The following is a 22,402-nucleotide window of genomic DNA, read 5'->3' as shown; positions in this document are numbered from 1 at the left end:
AGAGACCCATTCCATAACAACAGAAGATCTTAACAGCAGTTTACTGCAGAATCCAGTTAACCCTAAAGTGCTGCAAGAAAGCCTTGGACTGGGAAAGGCAAACATAAGAATGACTTATTTCCCCCTATGAAAAAAATGGCTATCATATCTTCAGTTATAATAAGAGAAATGACTTGTTTTTCTAGAGAGCTTAGACATACTAAATACAAAAGAAAAAAGTTCAAGAAGTAGTTGAGAAAGTACCCAGGAACTTCATTAAAAGAATAAAAAGGAAAAAATTAATGGTCCATAAGAGTTCTTTCTTACAGAGAACAGAAGGACTTATCTCCTTTACCCTTTATCATTTACCTTAGTACCAGGCAAGAAGGGTGCGAAAACACTAAAGAAGCTGTTAAGGGGAGGAAACTAAAGATTAATGGTTCATATGGGTTTTTCAGTCATTCTAGAGGCTAGAAACATATCCTTCTCCCTTAGGTCATGTCTCCCAAAATAGCATCTTAAAAATACCAAATGGCACAACAGAGATATACCTACCAGCTGTCAGGGATGTCTCAAATCCATCTTTAATTAAACAGCTGAGACTCTACTTCTTCATATAACTTTGAACTGCTACAAGTGTAAAGGGGACTATTTCTTCCACTGGGAAGAAGGGCAGGAAAGAACAATAGGCAAATTAATGAATTATATATGGTTCCAATTTCAAGTTAGTCATCTGTTTCAAAGGTTGTACTTTGATTGAAGCTATTAGTACCCAACAGCAAAAGGAACATGAGTTTAAATGTTCAAAATCACAACTAGGATGAAATCTCGTTCATATTATAACCATCAATAAATAACAAAAAGCGTATTATTTAAACTAACAAATCATGTTCTTCAAATAAAACATAAGGAGAATCTAATTCATTAGTATGCTATTGTTCTGCCCAACTACAGACAAGTTATCCATAAACGCCTAACAAAGTCAAATAAGACCAAAGCTCTAAAGTATAGATATATTCCTTCTTTTAAAGGAAAATTTAGATAACTTCTCCAAATTCCTGTATCTTTTATGTCAATCTAATTCTGTAATATATTCATGTTAAAATAAACATCATCAGTTTGTTAGTGGCAATGGGGAGAGAGGAAAATAAACGGACTATTGGACATACCCTATGTAATATTTCTAAAACCTTTAATGCGGTATGAAGAAAACTGTTGAAAATTCTTCTTTCAGAAGGGGGAATGCCGATCTTGTAGAGTTTCAAAAGATGTACCACAACCTCCTTAAAAAGTTCTACAATCTTGAGGAATAGTGGAGGTTCAAGTACTGACCACCAGTTTTCTGTTATTAAAGGGTGAACACACAAAATAAAATTTAAAAAGTCACAATTTTCAAAATCATACTGACTGTTTTTCGAAAGCAGTGGCTCTTAACCCTTTGAAAACCTCAGGAAGATACACATAATATGGTATTTTACGTAACATTTCTAGGGTTTATAGATACCACCCCACCCTCAAGTTAAAGAATACGGTTCTAAAAGCTCTCAAAAGCAAAAATAAAGTTAGAAAGGTCTATTGAATTTACATTCTTGGTTTCCTAAGCTACATTAAAAACTTAATACCTAGTACTAAAACCACTTGTTAAAAAAAGTCCTTTGGAAATTAGGATTTTAATTTTTAAACAAAACACTTTTAAAACTGTATTGCTCCAATATTTAAAGATCTCTCCAACTTTTATCTTTCAACTTACGTAACATAAAGTTGAAATACTGTGAAGCACCATCCTAAAAATGCAAGGTACTCCTGAAAATCAAATACAGAAACTGAACAATGTAAAGTATACCATGTCTGTCCTTCCCCACGTTCACTATTTGTAGTTATTAACTACAAATATGACAATCTTATGCAGCAGACAGAAGGGAATACAAAAACTTCTGACAACATGGAAGCAATATGCTTTTGAGTCCCTGTTTCACTCTTCTAACCACTGGCTAATTCCCTCAGATTCCAGGATTCTACCCCTTGCTTGTTGCTTCCTCTGCTCACCCTCAGCCTAAAACTTCTTGTACTGATTTTATTACTCTTATGTATCTCACATTCACATACCTAACAAATACTATTAAGAAGGAAAGCACTGCTACTAAATGTAGCAGGCAAACTATAATGGTCAGCAGATAGAGATGAAATTATACAATTAGAAAAATTAAAGTGAGGAAAGTTTAGGCCAAAAACCCAGAGGAATAAGATCAAATAAACAGTGGAATCTCACCTACATGCACAGACATCAGAAAATTAGCAAGTGAGGGAAATACAAGGCAAAGGGTTAATAAAGTTCAAGGAGGATTTAATACCCATGTTTGTTCAGTTTTAATTGCTCCTCCTCCTTTACTTCTTTAACAGTAAGATGACTCTGGAGGGGATGAGGAAGGCAAATACCAAAAACAGTTTTTATCTTTCCCGATACTGTCTCTGCTGTTGTGCTTGATTAAAATTTTAATATTTAACATGCTTTGCCTCCAACTCTAACAACTAGCATCAGATGACTAGCAAAAAGCAACAAACTGAAAAACAGGTTTATCTCACCTTAAGACAATGTCAAAATAAGCAGGGTAGCAAAATTTCAAACAGCAAAGAAGTTATGAGCATTTTCATTTAAAGAGAAAAGGTTGTAAAAAAAAAAAAGAGTATTAAAATTCTTACCAAGTACTTTCAGTGGTGCCTTTTCTAGGTTCACAAGAGCTGTACCAAAGGGAATTGCTATTGTGGTGAAATTGTTGGAATCACTCATCAGGGGACATTCTGGTAGAGTAAGATAAAATCTCAATGCTTCAACATCAGGTAAGGAGCTAGTCAGTTTAGGAATAAGATTCTTTTCCAAGCTAGCTGCCACCTATATTTTGACAAAAAGTAAAACCTACTTCATTTAAAATGAATGCATATTCCAAAAAAAGAAAGAAAAAGAAAACCTTATACTACAGCAAACGTGAAACGGTGAAGGGAAAAAAAAAAAAAAAGAAACCATCTTACAATGAATTAATGAATGCACTTTGGAGAACAATGAAAATTAATGCCTAAGCAGTGCTAAGAGAATTTTAAAAATCTTGCATACAAGATTTTTATTTATATCTCAATTTAAACTCTACATCTATAGTTATACAGACTTAACCAACATGGTAATATTAAGTAATTAAGAGTCTGCTCTGAACATCTGGAAAGATTTACAGATATTTGACAGCTAAATTACAAACAGTTTAAAATAATACCCTATTTTAATTCTTACATTAGTATATTAAATAAAATTATACAGACATCTCAATAAAGTGTATGAAACTGTAAAGTTAATTAGGTCACAAACATATAAAAAAACATGGAATAAAAAACTCAACAGGCTACATAATACAAATATAAAATGCTTTAAAAACAAACCTGCTGAGATATCTGAGGATGATCAGACTGTATAAGTTTGTGGAATAAAAGCCTAGCAGCATTCATATCAACCCCTGAAAATCTGGTGCCCGTTCTATAGTGATCATCATTGCTATTTAAAAAAGAGAGAGAGAGAGAGAGAGAGAAAATAATAAAATGCAACTTTAAAATTTTTTCACTTCTTTTTAATGACATTATTTAATATAATAAATTTGAAAAATTTGGTATACCAAAGAATTGTCACTCACCTAACAGCTAAAAAACTTCCATTTAGACAACCAGACGAAGAAAACGTTCCATCTATTTCACTAAAAAGAAATTTAAAAATCACAAAATCACAAAATGAGAAATCTAATTGTTCACCTTTGGTGGTTTTTTTTTTTTTAGATCTTAATTGGAGTATAATTGCTTCACAATACTGTCTTAGTTTCTGTTGCACAACAAAGCGAATCAGCCATATGCGTACACATGTCCCCATAACCCCTCCCTCTTAAGCCTCCCTCCCATCCTCCCTATTCCACCCCTCTAGGTCATTGCAAAGCACCAAGCCAATCTCCCTGTGCTATGCTGCTGCTGCTTCCCACCAGCCAACTATTTTACATTCGGTAGCATATATATGTCAATGCTACTCTCACTTCACCCCAGCTTCCCCCTCCCACCCCATGTCCTCAAGTCCATTCTGTATGTCTATCTCTTTATTCCTGCCCTGCAACTAGGTTCATCCGTACCCTTTATTTTATTTTATTTTTTAGATTCCGCGTATATACATTAGCATACGGTATTTGTTTTTCTCTTTCTGACTTACTTCACTCTGTATGACAGACTCTAGGTCCATCCACCTCACTACAAATAACTCAATTTTGTTCCTTTTTATGGCTGAGTAATATTCCATTGTATATAGTGCCACATCTTCTTTATCCATTCATCCCCTTTATTTTTTAATAAAAAATAAAATCACCTTTTATTTATTTTTTATGTGGATAAAATCCACATCACCTTTATTATTTAATAAAAAATAAAATGTAGTATTTAATGCTACAGAGCATTCCTCCAACCAACATTCAAAATAAATGAGAATTCTATAAATTACTAAAGATTAAGTAAATCTTGATAAAGGTATTACTGTTTATCTCTTTATTACTCTCTCAAACATTACTACTGTCCTCTGATTCATCAAATAAATCTGATGTTCCTAAAAAATTTTTTTTTTGTTATCTAAAAAATTTTTTTATATAAACATGCACATTTAACTTTCTTAATTCCACATGATGGTAAATCTAATCTGGAATGTTATTTTTCTGAAGACTACACTTCAGGCTTTTAAGAAAAATTTTAGTTTGGGAAAATAATTTCGAATTAAAAAAACAGCTGATCAGCTATAGCCCCTCATCCCAAATACCTACACTACCTTCAACAACAACAACAAAAACTTTAAGTACTAAACAAGTCCATCTTCAAGAAAAATATTCAAGAAAGAACAAATACTCAACTCTTCCATGGAATAAAGAAGTTAAAAGACAGTGACCACTATGAAGCTAGAAGGAACATTTTTGCAAACCCAATCCTAAAGTGGCTATATTTAATATTTTAAGTTATCATTTAATATATCATTATGTATATGAAAGAATTGTAACTTATAAACATCTACATGAGATCTCCTAAAATATCCACTATTACAGAAATTCTAGACAATTAAACTTTTGTATATAAACCATTCTGTAAATGATATTTAATGAAATATTTATTTAAATAAAAACTCCTAAGTACAGGTTCCTCTACCATGAAGTTAAGACTTTGTGTAGATAAAATATTTTTCTTACTTGGCTATCTCTACAGGAAATCTTCCAGAGGGGTAGCTCAGCCATTTTTGAATTAGAGCTTCATTCACAGTCCATATCTGCTTTGAAGGATCAGGATATCTAAAGTCATCTGGTGGCCCACAGTTCTAAATTTTAAAATAAGCAGATGAGTCAAAGGGAAGAGATATTATATATAAACCAAGACACACCTCCACTATGTATTTGGAAGTTAATCTCTACTAAACACCTGGAACAAAAACTTATCAAATGGGGACTTCCCTGGTGGCGCAGTGGTTAGGAATCCGCCTGCCAATGCAGGGCACACAGTCTCGAGCCCTGGTCCGGGAAGATCCCACATGCTGCGGAGCAACTAAGTCCGTGTGCCACAACTACTGAGACTGTGCTCTAGAGCCCACAAGCCACAAATATTGAAGCCCGTGCACCTAGAGCCCATGCTCTGCAACAAAGAGAAGCCAACGCAATGAGAAGCCTGTGCACCACAATGAAGAGTAGCCCCACTCGCTGCAACTAGAGAAAGCCCATGTGCAGCAACAAAGCCCCAAAGCAGCCAAAAATAAATAAAGAAATAAATTTTAAAAAAAACTTATCAAAAAAAACCAACTTATCAAATGGATCTGAAAAATTTTGTAGACTTGAGGAAAAAAAATTAAGGCAATTACTTTGTAACATATAAAGAACATTAATATGGGTTTAAAAACAACTTCTAAATTATCTGAGCTTAGTAATTATTTATATGATTACTATTACCTGGGGATTAGAGTAATGTGAAAAGCTTTGATCTCCACCTGAGAAAATTCTTTTTACACAGAAATATTCTTCAGAATCTGTAATAAAAATAAAATATAAAACATTCAAGATTTATATGCATTTTTCAGAGCATCAAATATGCTACTGGACTTTCTCTTAATCATCTAACTTAATGAGACCTCCCAATCATGGGCTCAATGATACAAAATGACTGGGAATGGTCTGACTGCTATGGAGATGAGACTGACCAAGTGACAAATGTTAATGATCCCACAAGCACAACAAGCATTTGATAAGTTTTACAAGTCTTTCTTTTGACCTGCTCACCAAAAAATGGCAGTTTCTAGTCTAGATCTTTATTATCTCAATATATTTTAAACTAAGATGGTGTAAAATTTGAATGAAAGGTATAGAAGATAGCTCAGAAGAAAATAAAAATTAAGAATATTCATTTTGGGGAATTCCCTGGTGGTCCAGTGGTTAGGACTTGGCGTTTTCACTGCTTGTGGCCTGGGTTCAATCCCTGGTTGGGCAACTAAGATCCCATAAGCCTCGCAGGGTACAGCCAAAAAAAAAGGAATATTTACTTTTAAAAAGAATGACAACAAACAAGTATATGTTAAATCTTCCTGAGTAATGCAAAATTCATAATGTAAAATTATTTTCTCTTTCAATATAGCTGTACAAAAGAAAGATGACACACATAGCTCTTTGTTAACAACTATTTATCAGTAACACCCAAATCAGGTCCAAAAACAAAAAAGTTAATACGCAAATTTAGTAGAAGTAAAGAAGGAACAATAAAGCGCCTTTTTTTCAAGTTTTGTGTTTTATTGTGATGTTTATTTTTCTTTAAAAGTTTCTTTTTTTTTTAACATCTTTATTGCCGTATAATTGCTTTACAATGTTGTGTTAGTTTCTGCTGTATAACAAAGTGAATCAGCTATATGTATACATATATCCCCATATCCTCTCCCACTTGCATCTCCCTCCCACCCTTCCCTATCCCACCCCTCTAGGAGGTCACAAAGCATGGAGCTGATCGCCCTGTGAGATGCAGCTGCTTCCCACTAGGTATCTATTTTACATTTGGTAGTATATATATGTCAATGCCACTCTCTCACTTCGTCCCAGCTTACCCTTCCCCCTCCCAGTGTCCTCAAGTCCATTCTCTACGTCTGTGTCTTTATTCCTGTCCTGCCCCTAGGTTCTTCAGAACCTTTTTTTTTTTGGATTCCATATATATGTGTTAGCATACGGTATTTGTTTTTCTCTTTCTGACTTACTTCACTCTGTATGACAGACTCTAGGTCCATCCACCTCACTACAAATAACTCAATTTCATTTCAGTAAAGTGCCTTTTTAAAAAGACATTCAAAGCCTCTTCCTTTTTCTCCTCTCCTGTACCTCAAAATGGAAAGAGTATCTATTATCAAAAATACCGCTAGCCTAGTATTTAGAAGTATCACATACCAAAACACCATAGCTACACAATGTAACTTAAGGCCAGTTATTTCCAAATATAATCCATTTCTGTGTTCCTACTGCTGACCCCCCAATCTTTAGTTGACTAATTCTTTTTTTTTTAATATAAATTTATTTATTTTTGGCTGCGTTGGGTCTTCGTTGCTGTGCGTGGGCTTTCTCTAGTTGCGGGGAACAGGGGCTACTCTTCACTGCGGTGCGCAGGCTTCTCATTGCAGTGGAACACAGGCTCTAGGTGCACGGGCTTCAGTAGTTGTGGCACACAGGCTCAGTAGTTGTGGCTTGTGGACTCTACAGAGCGTGGGCTCAGCAGTTGTGGCGCACTGGTTTAGATACTCCGCAGCATGTGGGATCTTCCCGGATCAGGGCTTGAACCCGTGTCCCCTGCATTGGCAGGTGGATTCTTAACCACTGTGCCACTAGGGAAGCCCAGTTGACTAGTTCTTCACCTTGTATTATTTGTGACCACCACTGCTACAGAATTATAAATTCTTAAGGAAGGGACCACATCTTAATTTTCTTGATCATTCCCTACTACCAAGCACAATGTTTTATTTGTAAAAGAACTCAGTAAATATTTAATATGAATATATAATAGAAAAAATTATCTAGCTTAGATAATAAGAGTTTCAGAGATCAGAACATTAATATGACCAAATTTTCCACAACAAGACTGCTCTACGGCCAAAAATTTTTAAGAACAGATTAAAAGGGTAAATCTAAAATATTAAATAAACCAATCATTCAACTTAAAATCTTTTCTCTACATCATCCTCACAAGTCTACATGAAGTCATGCACTTCCTCAAAAGATTGAGCAGAATGTTATTCGTTTGTTCCTAAAAGGTGATTCTGCCTTCTTTAAATAATCATCAAGTAAATGATGACTAATCTATAGTACATGAATGGGTTTCTGGGGGCTGTGAGTAGGGCACCAAAAATTATTTTCCTTAATTTCCTTTTAATTACTACTGTAAAGAAGTCTGTGAAACCTAGTCATTTGTCCTACACAGCTTCCTGCAGATTGGATTTTGCTGATTATATCCTCAAGGATTCTCCTAACACTTCTTCTCTCAGTCTTCTGTATTTCCTGTAAATTGGTAGTTGGATCTAGAGAGGAGTTAATTAGATTAGTCAATTTTTTTTTAAGAAGATGTTGGGGGTAGGAGTTTATTAATTAATTAATTTATTTTTGCTGTGTTGGGTCTTCATTTCTGTGCGAGGGCTTTTCTCTAGTTGTGGCAAGCGGGGGCCACTCTTCATCGGGGTGCACGGGCCTCTCACTATCACGGCCTCTCTTGTTGAGGAGCACAGGCTCCAGACGCACAGGCTCAGTAGTTGTGGCTCACGGGCCTAGTTGCTCTGCGGCATGTGGGATCCTCCCAGACCAGGGCTTGAACCTGTGTCCCCTGCATTAGCAGGCAGATTCTCAACCACTGCGCCACCAGGGAAGCCCCAATCAGTCAATTATTTTGACAAAACTATTACATGGTGGTGGAAGGGGCTGTTCTTCCATCAGTAAGCACATAACGTATAGCTGGGTTCCTTTTTGTGACGTTAGTAACCATTGATGCCCAATGCTTAGACCATTAATTCATTGTGGGTTGAAAAATGATACACTAATATTACTTCCTCATCTTGTGGTTGGACCATTAGCTTCCCCCTATCTACCACATAGTTCATTAACCTGTAATAGGAAAGACTAATGCTGTTCTTTTCCATTTATTTACTATCGTCTGGCTTTTTGAATCTGCATTTATTTGATTATAATATTTACATGTTTCTTAGTAACATGGATTTCCTCAATGGGAATTTCCGTTAACTTCCTTTATCTATTACATGTCTAAATGTTTGTCTTATTCATTTATTAGGTGTCTTACTGTTTTTCACACCAATATGTATGAGCACTTTGGATATTCAGGCTACTAACCTCAGGTTATATTCGTTACAAACATTTTTTCTAAATAATTATTTAATTTTGACTCACAAGTTTCTTTTTCTATTAAATCAAATGTATTTATCTCATTCTTTTTTTTTTTAAAGAGGAAGTGGGTTTCTTTATAAAAAATATTTATTTATTTGGCTGCATTGGGTCTTAGTTGCAGCACACAGGATCTTCGCTGCAGCATGTGGGATCTAGTTCCCTGACCAGGGATTGAACCCGGGCCCCCTGCGCTGGAAGCGTGGAGTCTTAGCCACTGGACCACCAAGGAAGTTGGCCCTCTTTCTTAATGGTGACTTTCACTGCCATAATGGTGAGAAAGCTTTTTCCCATCCTCAAATTATAGAATTATTTTCTTGTCTTAAGAACTCTTTTACATTTAACTTTAATCCATCTATAATTTATTTTAGTTTATACTGTTAGGTTAGGGTCTAAACTGACATTTTCCTCCCAATTTTCATGTGTTGAATAATTCTTTCCCCTTCTCCACATATTAGTGATGCCCTATTTTAAAGTTATGAAGAGACACTACACCTCTTCTACCTATAACACGCTACACTAAAAAACTTTGGCACTCTCCTCCATCCCGAAAGTGTTCTCAAAGTCCTTCTCATAACTTCCACTTCGTACAGTCCTTCCTATAACTCCAAGAGCCACTGCCAATCAACTGGAGTTTGAACAAAACCTATATATTGGGTTGGCCAAAAAGTTCCTTCGGTTTCTAAGTAAAAATAAAAGACACATTTTTCATTTTCACCAAGAACTTTATTTAACAACATTTTCACCATTTTGTTCCACTACCTTCTGCCATTTTTCAGGCAACTTCGTAATTCCGTCTTCCCAAAACCTTTTATCTTTTTGATCAAAGAACTGTTCCAGGTGCCATTTACAGTCTTCCAGGGAACTGAAATATTTTCCATTAAAAGAATTTTGTAAAGACCGAAATAAATGGAAATCCGAAGGGGCAATGTCTGGTGAATATGGCGGATGAATCAGAACTTCCCAGCCAAGCTGTAACAGTTTTTGCCTGGTCATCAAAGAAACATGTGCATTATCCTGAAGGAAGATTATGCGTTTTCTGTTGACTAATTCCGGACACTTTTCGTCAAGTGCTGCTTTCAGTTGGTCTAACTGGGAGCAGTACTTGCTGGAATTAATCGTTTGGTTTTCCAGAAGGAGCTCATAATAGAGGACTTCCTTCCAATCCCACCATATACACAACATCCCTTCTTTGAAGACCGGCCTTTGGTGTGGTTGGTGGTGGTTTTATTTCGCTTGCCCCACGATCTCTTCTGTTCCACATTATTGTACACTGTCCATTTTTCATCACCCATCACAATTTGTTTTAAAAATGGAATGTTTTCATCATGCTTAAGGACAGAATTGCATGCAGAAATACGGTCAAGAAGGTTTTTTTCCACTTAACTTACGTGGAACCCAAACACCAAAGCAATTAACATAACCAAGTTGGTGCAAATGATTTTTGATGCTTGATTTGGATATTTTGAGTATGTTGGCTATCTCCTGCATGGTATAACGTTGACTGTTCTCAATTAATGTCTCAATTTTACCGCTATCAACTTCAACTGGTCTACCGGACCGTGGAGCATCGTCCAGCAAGAAATCTCCAGCACAAAACTTCACAAACCACTTTTGACACGTTCGATCAGTCCCAGCACCTTCTCCATATACTGCACAAATCTTTTCTTTGCATTTCAGTTGCATTTTTACCCTTCTTGAAATAATAAAGCATAATATGCCAAAAAAGTTACTTTTTTTCTTCCATCTTCCGTATTAAAATGGCTACACAAAAATTCACCAATTTTGATGTCTTTTTTTAACACACACTGATATGATAGCTGTCATAATACAATCTAACAAAATTGTTTCAAATGAAGTAAAAGACAACTAAGCGCTACTAGAGCCAGCTTACGGGAAACCGAACGAACTTTTTGGCCAATCCAACAATAACGGCAATACATGGATTCCCCTCCCACCCCCGGATTTCCACTAAGCTATAATAATCTAAATGTCTAGGGACCTCCCTGGTGGTGCAGTGGTCAAGAATCCCCCTGCCAATGCAGGGGACACGGGCTCCTGGTCTGGGAAGATCCCACATGCCACAGAGCAACTAAGCCCGTGCGCCACAACTACTGAGCCTGCACTCTACAGTCTGTGAGCCACAACTACTGAGCCCATATGCCACAACTACTGAAGCCCACGCACCTAGAGCCCATGCTCCGCAACAGGAGAAGCCACCGCAACGAGAAGCCCGCGCACCACAACAAAGAGTAGCCCCCACTCACCACAACTAGAGAAAGCCCGCAGGCAGTAATGAAGACCCAGCGTAGCCAAATAATAAACTAAAAAACACACAAAAAAGTCTATATGTATACGAATAATCTGATTTAACTGTTACAGTTTTATAGTATATGTTGTCATATCTAGGAGGGCTAGTTCACCTCCTTATTCTCTACAAAATACACTGTCAGGAAAAACAGAAAAATTTGAAATAGGCTCCCCTGCCCATGCACTCTCCCCCCCCACACCCCCGCCATTTACTGAGTCTTGATTAGGGCACTCTTCAGAAACTTATCTACCTAAATGATGTGTTTGAGCTATTTACAATTCTGTAAAGTGTACTTCTATTTAGGAGCAATACTGACAGAGATACAACTGTGTATGTGCCTTTGACTTACAAGGAAAAGAAGTAGTTTTTTGATGATCCCTGAATCCCTTTACACTCTTAGGACTTATTCAGGACCCCAAAGGGCTTAAAAGCACTAATACATAACACATCAGAATTGAAAATTAAGAAATTTAAAAAATACTCATAGACTTATCTGAAAGTGAACAAGAACAAAGGCACCACTGCATGTTAACACAGATAACAGTACTAACATGAAAGTCATTCTAACCTCATGAACCCTATGACACAATACCACTGTCCTTGAGCAACTATCAGCTGGTTCCACAATACGGAAGAACATAACTGAAGACACAACATGGTAAGTGACTTTTATTTTCCTTGGTTTATACTTGATTCTGAAATAAGTTATACAATATGTTAAAATCTTAGCCAAGTTCACTCAATTTTGAAGGGTGTGCTCCCATGCCTTCACCTATGTTATTTTTTTACTTTTGTGTAATCTGCCAAAGAGCAAAAATTCTGTGTTTTACTAGAATAATTTTCTATACCTGATGTTGATTTTATTTGTTTTTCATTATTTAAGTGGAAAAAAAAGAACAAAGACTCCTCACTTATGAATAAGCTAAAGTTCTTTTCAATCAATTACCATTTACATTTATTTTGAAATGTTTTATTGTCACTTCAGTAAAATAGGTAACCAAGTATTATTTCTCAAGCATCAAAGGTTACATCTTTTAATAAAGTGTTCCAATCTCCCCTCACAACTTTTTTGATTTTTGTCTTCCTGTTATGGGCTGAATTGTGTCCACCCCTGCCCCCAAATTCATATGTTGAAGCTGTAATCCTCAGTACCTCGGAATATGACTGTATTTGGAGATCGGACCTTTAGAGAGGTGATTAAGGTAAAATGAGGCTGTTAGGGTGGGGCCCTAATCCAATATGCCTGCTGTCCTTATAATAACAGGAAGAGACACCAGCAACACACGCACACACACAGAGAAAAGGTCACATGAGGACACAGCAAGAAGGTAGCCATTTGCAAGCCAAGGCTTCAGAAGAAACCAAACCTGCTGACAGAGTGATCTTAGACTTCTAGCTTCCGGAACTGTGAGAAAATAAATTTCTGCTGTTTAAGCCACCCAGTCTGTGGTATTTTGTTATGGCAGCCCTAGCAAACTAACACCCTTCGCCGAATCAGATCCTAAACTTAGGAAAATAAAACTTCCAAGATACTTTCTATGTGTTAGTGAAAATATCTTTGAGATTTCCCAGAGAGGCTATGGAGAATCAAAATGATTTGTCCTTTCAACATATAAGTAGAGATGCTAGAAATAATTAAGTTTATTTGATGTGTTACTATTCTAAAGGTTGCATGGGAAGAGTTGTCAAATCAGAAGACACTTAACCTTCCCTAGGTTAAATTTATATGGTAAAATTAATATAAATATTTCACCTCTCTAAATTAATAAAGATATTTCAAAAATGTAATTACTATAAAAATTTCTAATTTATATGGTAATATAAAAATTTCAAAAATTAATATATTTCAAAAAGTGTTTTATGAGAAGTCCATGGAGATTCACCAATGTCCTTGCTTACCATATGTTTAAATATGAAGGGAAACATTATTCAAAACTCTTATGAAATAGTTCTGTCAAGTTTTCCTGTATTTATAAGAGTTCTGGCGGTACAGTGCTGTCTGTCCTAATGTCAGGTTTCGTTCCCCCAATTTCAGTTATTATTGAACCTTTATTTTATTCACATCTATCATCTTCTAGGCCAGTGATTTTCAAATGGCGTTTTATAAAAATATAGATGTCTAAACTTGGTCCCTGACTTACTGAATCTCTTTACTTGATATTCTTGGTGGTATTCCTGGTACATTAGGTCTCAGGATTATCATATTATATCTCAAGATTTTTTTCAACTGTAAAAGGTTATACTCATTCATATTCATAAATCAGATGTAAGGAATCACTGACTTCTTTGAGAATAGGCTTAATCATCATCTTTAGAAACATTCTTGTTTAAAAACCTTTTTGGAATACAGGCATAACTTGCTTTATTGTGCTTCACAGATATTGTGGTTTTTACAAATTGCTGATTTGTGGTAATTGATGATTTGTGTTGTCAGATGATGGTTAGCATTTTTTAGTAATAAAGTATTTTTAATGAAGATATAATATGTACATTTTTTAAAGAAATAACGCTACTGCACACTTAACAGGCTACAGAATAGTGTAAACGTAACTTTTACATGCGCCAAGAAACCAAAAATTTTATCTGACTCACTTTATTGTGGTATTCTGGAACCAAACCACAGTATCTCCAAAACATGCCTCTAATGTGTTCTCCATGTCACAGAAACAACCAAATTTCCTTGTCAACTGTATTTATTCTTATTATGAACCCTCGTCATATCTTTCCACTTGACAATTATCAATAATAAATAAGCCATAGTCATTTTAAGCCTCTTTCATCTATTGACTAGTTTTTGTTTTATTCTGATGCTTGTCTGAAGGCCTTCCTGTAAGCTACAGGCCAGAGTTTGTACTTTCAACAAAGAAGGATAGTCTCAGAGCCCTGTGAAAAGGACTGTACCTGTTATTTGAAACCACTTATACATCAAAGAATAGATACTTGGGTACAGGCTTCTGAGGAGACGTGGCTTAGAGAACTTTCAAAAGACACCAGTGGACTACATTAGGATTTCTCATATATTTTTTTAAGCTGATAAGCAGTTTTATGAAACTGACAATCCAAGATCCATAATGTTTAACTTTGCTTTAATTTTCTGTTTTCTGGATCTTCCTTATAGGGAGTCATTTTTCCTTCTTCTAAAGTAATCTAATTCACATCAATTTTGTAAACTCTGCTTTGGTACGCTTAAACGAAATGTTAAAACACATTTCTCTTCTCCCTTCAGCTTGCCAGTATCTCCCGGAAAGGAGCTTATATCCTTTTCTAAGGCCCTGATTTTTGCAGCTGCCATTCAGGGCACACCTCTAGATCACCTGACTCTGGGGGCCAGCGGGGGATTATGCTCAAGGGTCCCACAGGACTAAAACCAATGGACAAAGAGTTCTTAACTGACTACCACCCCAGGGCACAGCAAGAGGCAACAGACTGAGGTGCCCAATCTTTCTGTAGAAGAGGATTATTAGTTTACCTAATACAACTTTGGCCTAAGAGGCAGGCTTCTAATTAAACCCACATCAAAGGGCCTGTTGTAATCCTCTCAGAGATCTCAGAAGGAGGGCCTTATCTTTGCAACATCCCTCTGCTGCACTCCAGAACATCCATTTCTTCCATAGGGGACCTCGTATTCCCATCTGGTGTCCCCATTTTTGTGGTTGCCACCTAACTGATGCCCCTTGATTGCCTGGTTCTGGTGGACAGCTGGGCTTGTATCCTGGGTCCCACGGGACTGTAACAACTGGAGAGACAGTTTTTGGTTGGCTACCACCCCCAGTGCACAGCACAAACAACAAACAGAAACATACCCCAGTTTTCTGCGAAAAAGGCCTATCTGCTTGTCCTGGAGCTTTGGCCTAAGGTTTCTACACCTCTAGCAACCTACTGAGGTGATCTTTGGGGACGAAAGCTGGTGGATGCCATCTTTGTGCTCTCCCTCTACCTTGCGTTAACTTGCCAGTATCTCCTGGAAAGGAGCTTGTACCCTTAGCTGGTGCCCTGATTTTCACAGCTGCCACCCAAGGGACACCTCTAGGTTGCCTAGTTCTGGCAGCAGTGTGACTTTCTCTTGCAGTCCCACAGGACAGATATACATTTGCATACTTAAAAGCTACTGCCTGAGGGTCTGGCCTCAATCAGCTTGAATTTAGGTATTGCTGAAATCCTCCCCTTTGGGATACTGACAGGTCTTGGCACATTCTCAACTGAGAGCCACTTAAAATAATATAGGCTGTTTGGACATTAACAAAGATTTGAGAGACAATCAAGAGTGAGGGCAGGGTTGAACTATATCACAACACTACAGTAATCAAAACAGTATGGTATCAGCATTAAAAACAGACATAGAATACAGAGCCCAGAAATAAACCAATGCATATATGATCAATTTATTTAAGACAAAGAAGCTAAGAATACAGAGTGGGAAAAGGACAGTCTTTTCAATGAATAGTGCTGAGAAAATTGGACAGCCACATACAAAAGAATGAAACTGGACCACTATCTTACACCATACACAAAAACCAACTCAAGAGCTTCCCTGGTAGTACAGTGGTAAAGAATATGCCTGCCAATGCAGGGGACACGGGTTCAAGCCCTGGTCCAGGAAGATCCCACATGCTGCGGAGCAACTAAGCCCGTGTGCCACAACTACTGAGCCTGCACTCTAGAGCCTGCAAGCCACAACTACTGAAGCCCGCGCACCTAGAGCCCGTGCTCCGCAACAAGAGAAGCCACTGCAATGAGAAGCCCGCGCACCACAACGAAGAGTAGCCCCGCTTGCCACAACTAGAGAAAGCCCGCACAGCAACGAAGACCTGATGCAGCCAAAAACGATAATAAAAATAAATTTATTTTAAAAAAAACTAACTCAAAATGGACTAAAGACTTGAATATATGACCTAAATCATAAAACTCCTAGAAGAAAACATAGGCAGTAAGCTCCCTGACATCAGTCTTGAGGATGATTTTTTGGATTTAGCACCAAAAGTAAAAGTATCAAAAGCAAAAATAAACAAGTAGGACTACATCACACTAAAAAGCTTCTGCACAGCAAAGGAAACCATCAACATGGATTGAAGACCAAAATGTAAGACCTGAAACCATAAAACTCCTAGAGGAAAACAGGCAGATCACTCTTTGACATAAATTGTAGCAATAGTTTTTTGGATCTGTCTCCTAAGGCAAACGAAAGAAAAGCAAAAATAAACAAATGGGACCTAATTAGACTTAAAAGCTTTTGCACAGCAAAGGAGATCACTGACAAAACAAAAAGACAATCTACTGACTGGCAGAAAATATTTGCAAATGATATGACTGATAAGGGGTTAATATCCAAAATATATAAACAGCTCATATAACTCAACATCAAAAAACAAAATGCTTGGTTTAAAAAAATAGGCAGAAGAGCTGAATAGACATTTTTCCAAACAAGACATACAGATGGCCTACAGGCACATGAAAAGATGCTCAACATCATTAATCATCAGGGAAATGCAAATCACAATGAGATATCAACTCACAGTTGTTAGACTGGTTATTAACAAAAAGACAAGAAATAACAAGTGTTGGTGAAGATGTAGAGAAAACAGAACCCTCTTGCACTGTTAGTGGGAGTATAAATTGGTGCAGCCACTATGGAAACAGTATGGGGGTTCTTCAAAAAATTAGAAACAGAACTACCATATGATCCAGCAATTCCACTTCTGGGTAAAACAAAAACACTAATTTGAAAAGATGTATGCACCACCATGTTCATTTTAGCATTATTTACAATAGCCAAGGTATGGAAGCAACCTAAGTTTTCACTGATGGATGAATGGATAAAGAAAACATGGTGTGTGTGTGTGTGAGTGTGTGTGTGTGTGTGTGTGTGTGTGTAAGTGTATACATACACACATGCATATATACACATACATACAAATATACATACAATGGAATATTCTTAGCCATAAAAAAGAAGGAAATCTTGCCATTTGTGACAACACACATGATTCCTAGAGGGCATTATGCTAAGTGAAATAAGTCAGAAAGAGAAAGACAAATACTGTATGATCTCACTTACATGTGGAATCTAAAAAACAAACAACAACAACAAACTGAAACCAAACTCATAGATACGGAGAACAGATTAATGGTTGCCAGAGGTGCCTGGGGATGGGGGCCAGGCAAAATGGATAAAGGAGGTCAAAAGGCACAAAATTCCAGTTATAAAATAACTAAATCATGGGACTGAAATGTTCAGTATGGTGACTACAGTTAATAATACTGTACTGCAAATTAGGAAGTTGCTGAGAGTAAATCTTAGTTTCATAACAAGAAAAAAAATTTTTAACGATGGTGACAGATGTTAACTTGACTTATCGTGGTGATCATTTGCAATATATACAAATATCAAATTGTTATCCTATATACATGAAACAAATATAATGTTATGTCAATTAAAAACATTTTATCTGATTCTTGCTGATCCCCAGAATTCAATAATAATTCAAATTTAATAGGTTTCTGTTCTTTTAACAGTAATGTTGCTATCTGCATGGGTTCAGTAAGAATATGTTCCCCTTCCCACTAGTTTGTACTTCTTTCATAACTGATTGAGCAAATCAATTATGTAACCAAGAACTTACCTGAAATGTCATATTAAGAACAATGGCTATTGAATTAGATATGACAAGTCATCTTAAAGAATAAAGTTGGTTGTACTTATGGAGCCAATGCTTATGATGTCTCTGGTGCAGTAGAAGATTAAAACTTGTCAGGTCTAGGACGTCGTCATGTGATGAATTGTGCTCCCCCAAAATTCATATGTTGAAGTCCTAATCCCTAGTACCCTCAGAAAGTGACCTTCTTCAGAAACAGGGTCACTACAGATGTAATTACATAAGTTGAAGTCATATTTGAATAGGGTGGACCACCAGTACAAAATGTACCACCAGTACAAAATGACCTTCTTCAGAAATAGGGTCACTACAGATGTAATTACATAAGTTGAAGTCATATTTGAGTAGGGTGGACCACCAGTACAAAATAAAAGGGCGAAATGTGGACACAGACAGGCACATAGAGACAATGCCATGGCAGGATGAAGGCAGAGATCTACTAGCCAAGGAATACCACAGATTGCCAGCAAACCACCAAAAGCTAGGAAAGACATATGGAACAGATTCTCTCTTATAGCCCTCAGAAGGAAGCAACACTGCCAACACCTTGATCTTGGACTTCTAGCCTTCACAACTGAGTCAATAAATTTGTATTGTTCAAGAAACTGAGTTTGTGATATTTTATTATAGCAGCCCTAGCAAACTAATACAGTTGTCCTATACACTAATACTATACACATTCTAAAGAAAGGTTTGGGGCTTCCCTGGTGGCGCAGTGGTTGAGAGTCCACCTGCCGATGCAGGGGACACGGGTTCGTGCCCCGGTCCAGGAGGATCCCACATGCCATGGAGCGGCTGGGCCCGTGAGCCATGGCGGCTGAGCCTGCGCGTCCGGAGCCTGTGCTCCACAACGGGAGAGGCCACAACAGTGAGAGGCCTGCGTACCGCAAAAAAATAATAATAATAAAAAAAATAATAATAAAAGAAAGGTTTGCCCTTTGCCTAGTTCCAAGGATAGAGTCTCAAAGTCTTGGGAATATCCTGTTAAGAGTGTCTTTTTATAGACCCCGAATAGCCAAAGCAGTCTTGAGGGAAAAAAACAGAGCTGGAGGAATCAGACTCCCTGACTTCAGACTATACTACAAAGCTACAGTAATCAAGACAATATGGTACTGGCACAAAAACAGAAACATAGATCAATGGAACAAGATAGAAAGCCCAGAGATAAACCCACGCACCTATCGTCAACTAATCTATGACAAAGGAGGCAAAGATATACAATGGAGAAAAGACAGTCTCTTCAATAAGTGGTGCTGGGAAAACTGGACAGCTACATGTAAAAGAATGAAATTAGAACATTCCCTAACACCATACACAAAAATAAACTCAAAATGGATTAGAGACCTAAATGTAAGACCGGACACTATAGAACTCTTGGAGGAAAACATAGAAAGAACACTCTTTGACATAAACCACAGCAAGATCTTTTTTGATCCACCTCCTAGAGTAATGGAAATAAAAACAAAAATAAACAAATGGGACCTAATGAAACTTCAAAGCTTTTGCACAGCAAAGGAACTTAAACAAGACGAAAAGACAACCCTCAGAATGGGAGAAAATATTTGCAAACGAATCAATGGACAAAGGACTAATCCCCAAAATATATAAACAGCTCATGCAGCTCAATATTAAAGAAACAAACAACCCAATCCAAAAATGGGCAGAAGACCTCAATAGACATTTCTCCAAAGAAGACATACAGATGGCCAAGAAGCACATGAAAAGCTGTTCAACATCACTAATTATTAGAGAAATGCAAATCAAAACTACAATGAGGTATCACTTCACACCAGTTAGAATGGGCATCATCAGAAAATCTACAAACAACAAATGCTGGAGAGGGTGTGAAGAAAAGGGAACCCTCTTGCACTGTTGGTGGGAATGTAAATTGATATAGCCACTATGGAGAACAGTATGGAGGTTCCTTAAAAAACTAAAAATAGAATTACCGTATGATCCATCAATCCCACTACTGGGCATATATCCAGAGAAAACCATAATTCAAAAAGACACATGCACCCAAATGTTCATTGCAGCACTCTTTACAATAGCCAGGTAATGGAAGCAACTTAAATGCCCATCGACAGATGAATGGATAAAGAAGTTGTGGTACATATATACAATGGAATATTACTCAGCCATAAAAAGTAACGAAATTGAGTCATTAAGAAATTAAGTCATTGAGACGTGGATGGACCTAGAGACTGTCATACAGAGTGAAGTAAGTCAGAAAGAGAAAAATAAATATCCTATATTAACGCATGTATGTGGAACCTAGAAAAATGGTACAGATGAACCAGTTTGCAGGGCAGAAGTTGAGACACAGATGTAGAGAACAAATGTATGGACACCAAGGGGGGAAAACTGCAGTGGGATGTGGATGGTGGTGTGCTGAATTGGGCGATTGGGAATGACATGTATACACTGATGTGTATAAAATTGATGACTAGTAAGAACCTGCAGTATAAAAAAACAAACAAACAAACAAAAAAACAACTAATACTAAACTTTCTTTGGGTTATTTGTATGGAAATATGTTAATATAAATGTTTCAGACATTACATGAAATGTCTAAAAATCTTATATGTTCTGGTATAATGTTATAAGTCATAATTCTAGTTATTACTTTAAAATGTATATCGCAGAAATAACTAAATTTCCTTGTCAATTGCCTTATTATGAACTTTCATCAAATCTTTAACCGTGGTCATTTTTAAGTCTTTTGTCATTTACAGACAGTTCTGGGTGTACTCTGATGCTTTGCAAAAATGTTCCTATAAAAGGGTTTCATCTTCAAGGAATTCATGGAAAAGACTCTGACAAGTACAGGTTTCTGGTAACTGACCATACTGATGAACTGAATGAATAAGCATTTTCAGAACTCTAACGGAAAACTGATGAATTCATAAAAGTGCTAAAAAAAGATCAAGATGAAAAAAAAATTAATTACATGGGACTGAGTGAACTGATGAGGATGATTATAATTTTTTGATTTTCTGTTTGAATAAAAATAATAATTTAAAAAAATAAAATAAAATAAATCCCACAAGGGCTCAGAGGCAAAAAATATACAAATCAATTTTCACTGCAAAGTAAAGGACCTGATACAGTGGAGGATTACTGGACTGAATGTCAATATTATGACATAGTATGAGTGTGTTTCGTGTTTGGTAATTGCAATCATTGTTGCTTTTGTTGTGGTCATCCATTTACAATGCTTGGTGTCAGTTTATTTATCTCTTGTAAAAATAAAATACAGTGTGTGTGTGTGCGTGTGTGAAAAAAAAAAAAGAGTGTCTGTTTTTACCTGTGGCCTCGAGGCCATACCAGATAGTTTATGCTAACAATGTGATTGATTTATGGTGGGGGGCCACGGACTTAACTTCTAGAGGGGCTGAGTAAATTAAATTCACATTTAATTAGTTCCTATCCTACACAGCTTTAGTATAGTACAAAATAATTATCAGCCATTATATATATTATATATATAAAATAGTGGTAAGATATACATAACAGAAAATTTACTGTTTTAACCATTTTAAAGTGTTAATTCATGGCATCAAGCAAATTCACAGTGTTGTGCAACTAACACCATTATTCACCTCCAGTACATTTTATCATCCCAAACAGAAAATCTGTACCCATTAAACAACTCCTCATTCTTCCCTCCCTCCAGACCCTGGAAACCAGTGTTCTCTCTGTCTCTATAAATTTGTTCTAGGTACCTCATACAAGAGGAGTCATACAATATTTATCCTTTTGTGTCAGGCTTCTTTCACTTAGCACGTTTTCAAGGTTCTTCCATGCTGTGGCATGTACCAAAATTTCATTCCTCTATATGGCTAATATTCAATCACATGTATATACCATACTTTTCTATCCATTCATCTGTTGATGGACATGAGTTGTTTATGCCTTTTGGCTACTGTGAACAATTTTTTAATGAAACTAAATTGTAGCAAAAATGACTGCTTTTATAACTCCATTTCCTTTCCCACTTT

The 22,402-nt window shown here is 36.6% G+C and overlaps 1 protein-coding gene across 10 annotated transcripts in view; it reads right to left on the bottom strand.

Annotated features, from left to right (window-relative positions):
- Positions 1-22,402, bottom strand: part of HERC4 (HECT and RLD domain containing E3 ubiquitin protein ligase 4) — a 132,069-nt gene that overhangs the window by 48,936 nt on the left and 60,731 nt on the right. For 7 of the 10 annotated variants that reach the window (XM_067710811.1, XM_067710810.1, XM_067710806.1 and 4 more), the window contains exons 9-14: positions 5,973-6,049; positions 5,226-5,350; positions 3,654-3,713; positions 3,406-3,517; positions 2,680-2,869; positions 1,149-1,321 (exon numbers count right to left, since the gene is read on the bottom strand). In XM_067710811.1, the coding sequence (XP_067566912.1) occupies positions 1,149-1,321; positions 2,680-2,869; positions 3,406-3,517; positions 3,654-3,713; positions 5,226-5,350; positions 5,973-6,049 (737 nt within the window). Of the gene's footprint in view, positions 1-534; positions 640-1,148; positions 1,322-2,679; positions 2,870-3,405; positions 3,518-3,653; positions 3,714-5,225; positions 5,351-5,972; positions 6,050-11,423; positions 11,762-22,402 lie in introns of those variants that run through there. The other 3 variants (XR_010935979.1, XM_067710812.1, XM_067710813.1) reach the window with 3 other exon arrangements.

This window comes from Pseudorca crassidens, chromosome 16, assembly GCF_039906515.1.
Source record: "Pseudorca crassidens isolate mPseCra1 chromosome 16, mPseCra1.hap1, whole genome shotgun sequence".
NCBI classification, from domain to species: domain Eukaryota; kingdom Metazoa; phylum Chordata; class Mammalia; order Artiodactyla; family Delphinidae; genus Pseudorca; species Pseudorca crassidens.
This window is presented reverse-complemented; position numbering and strand designations above follow the sequence as displayed.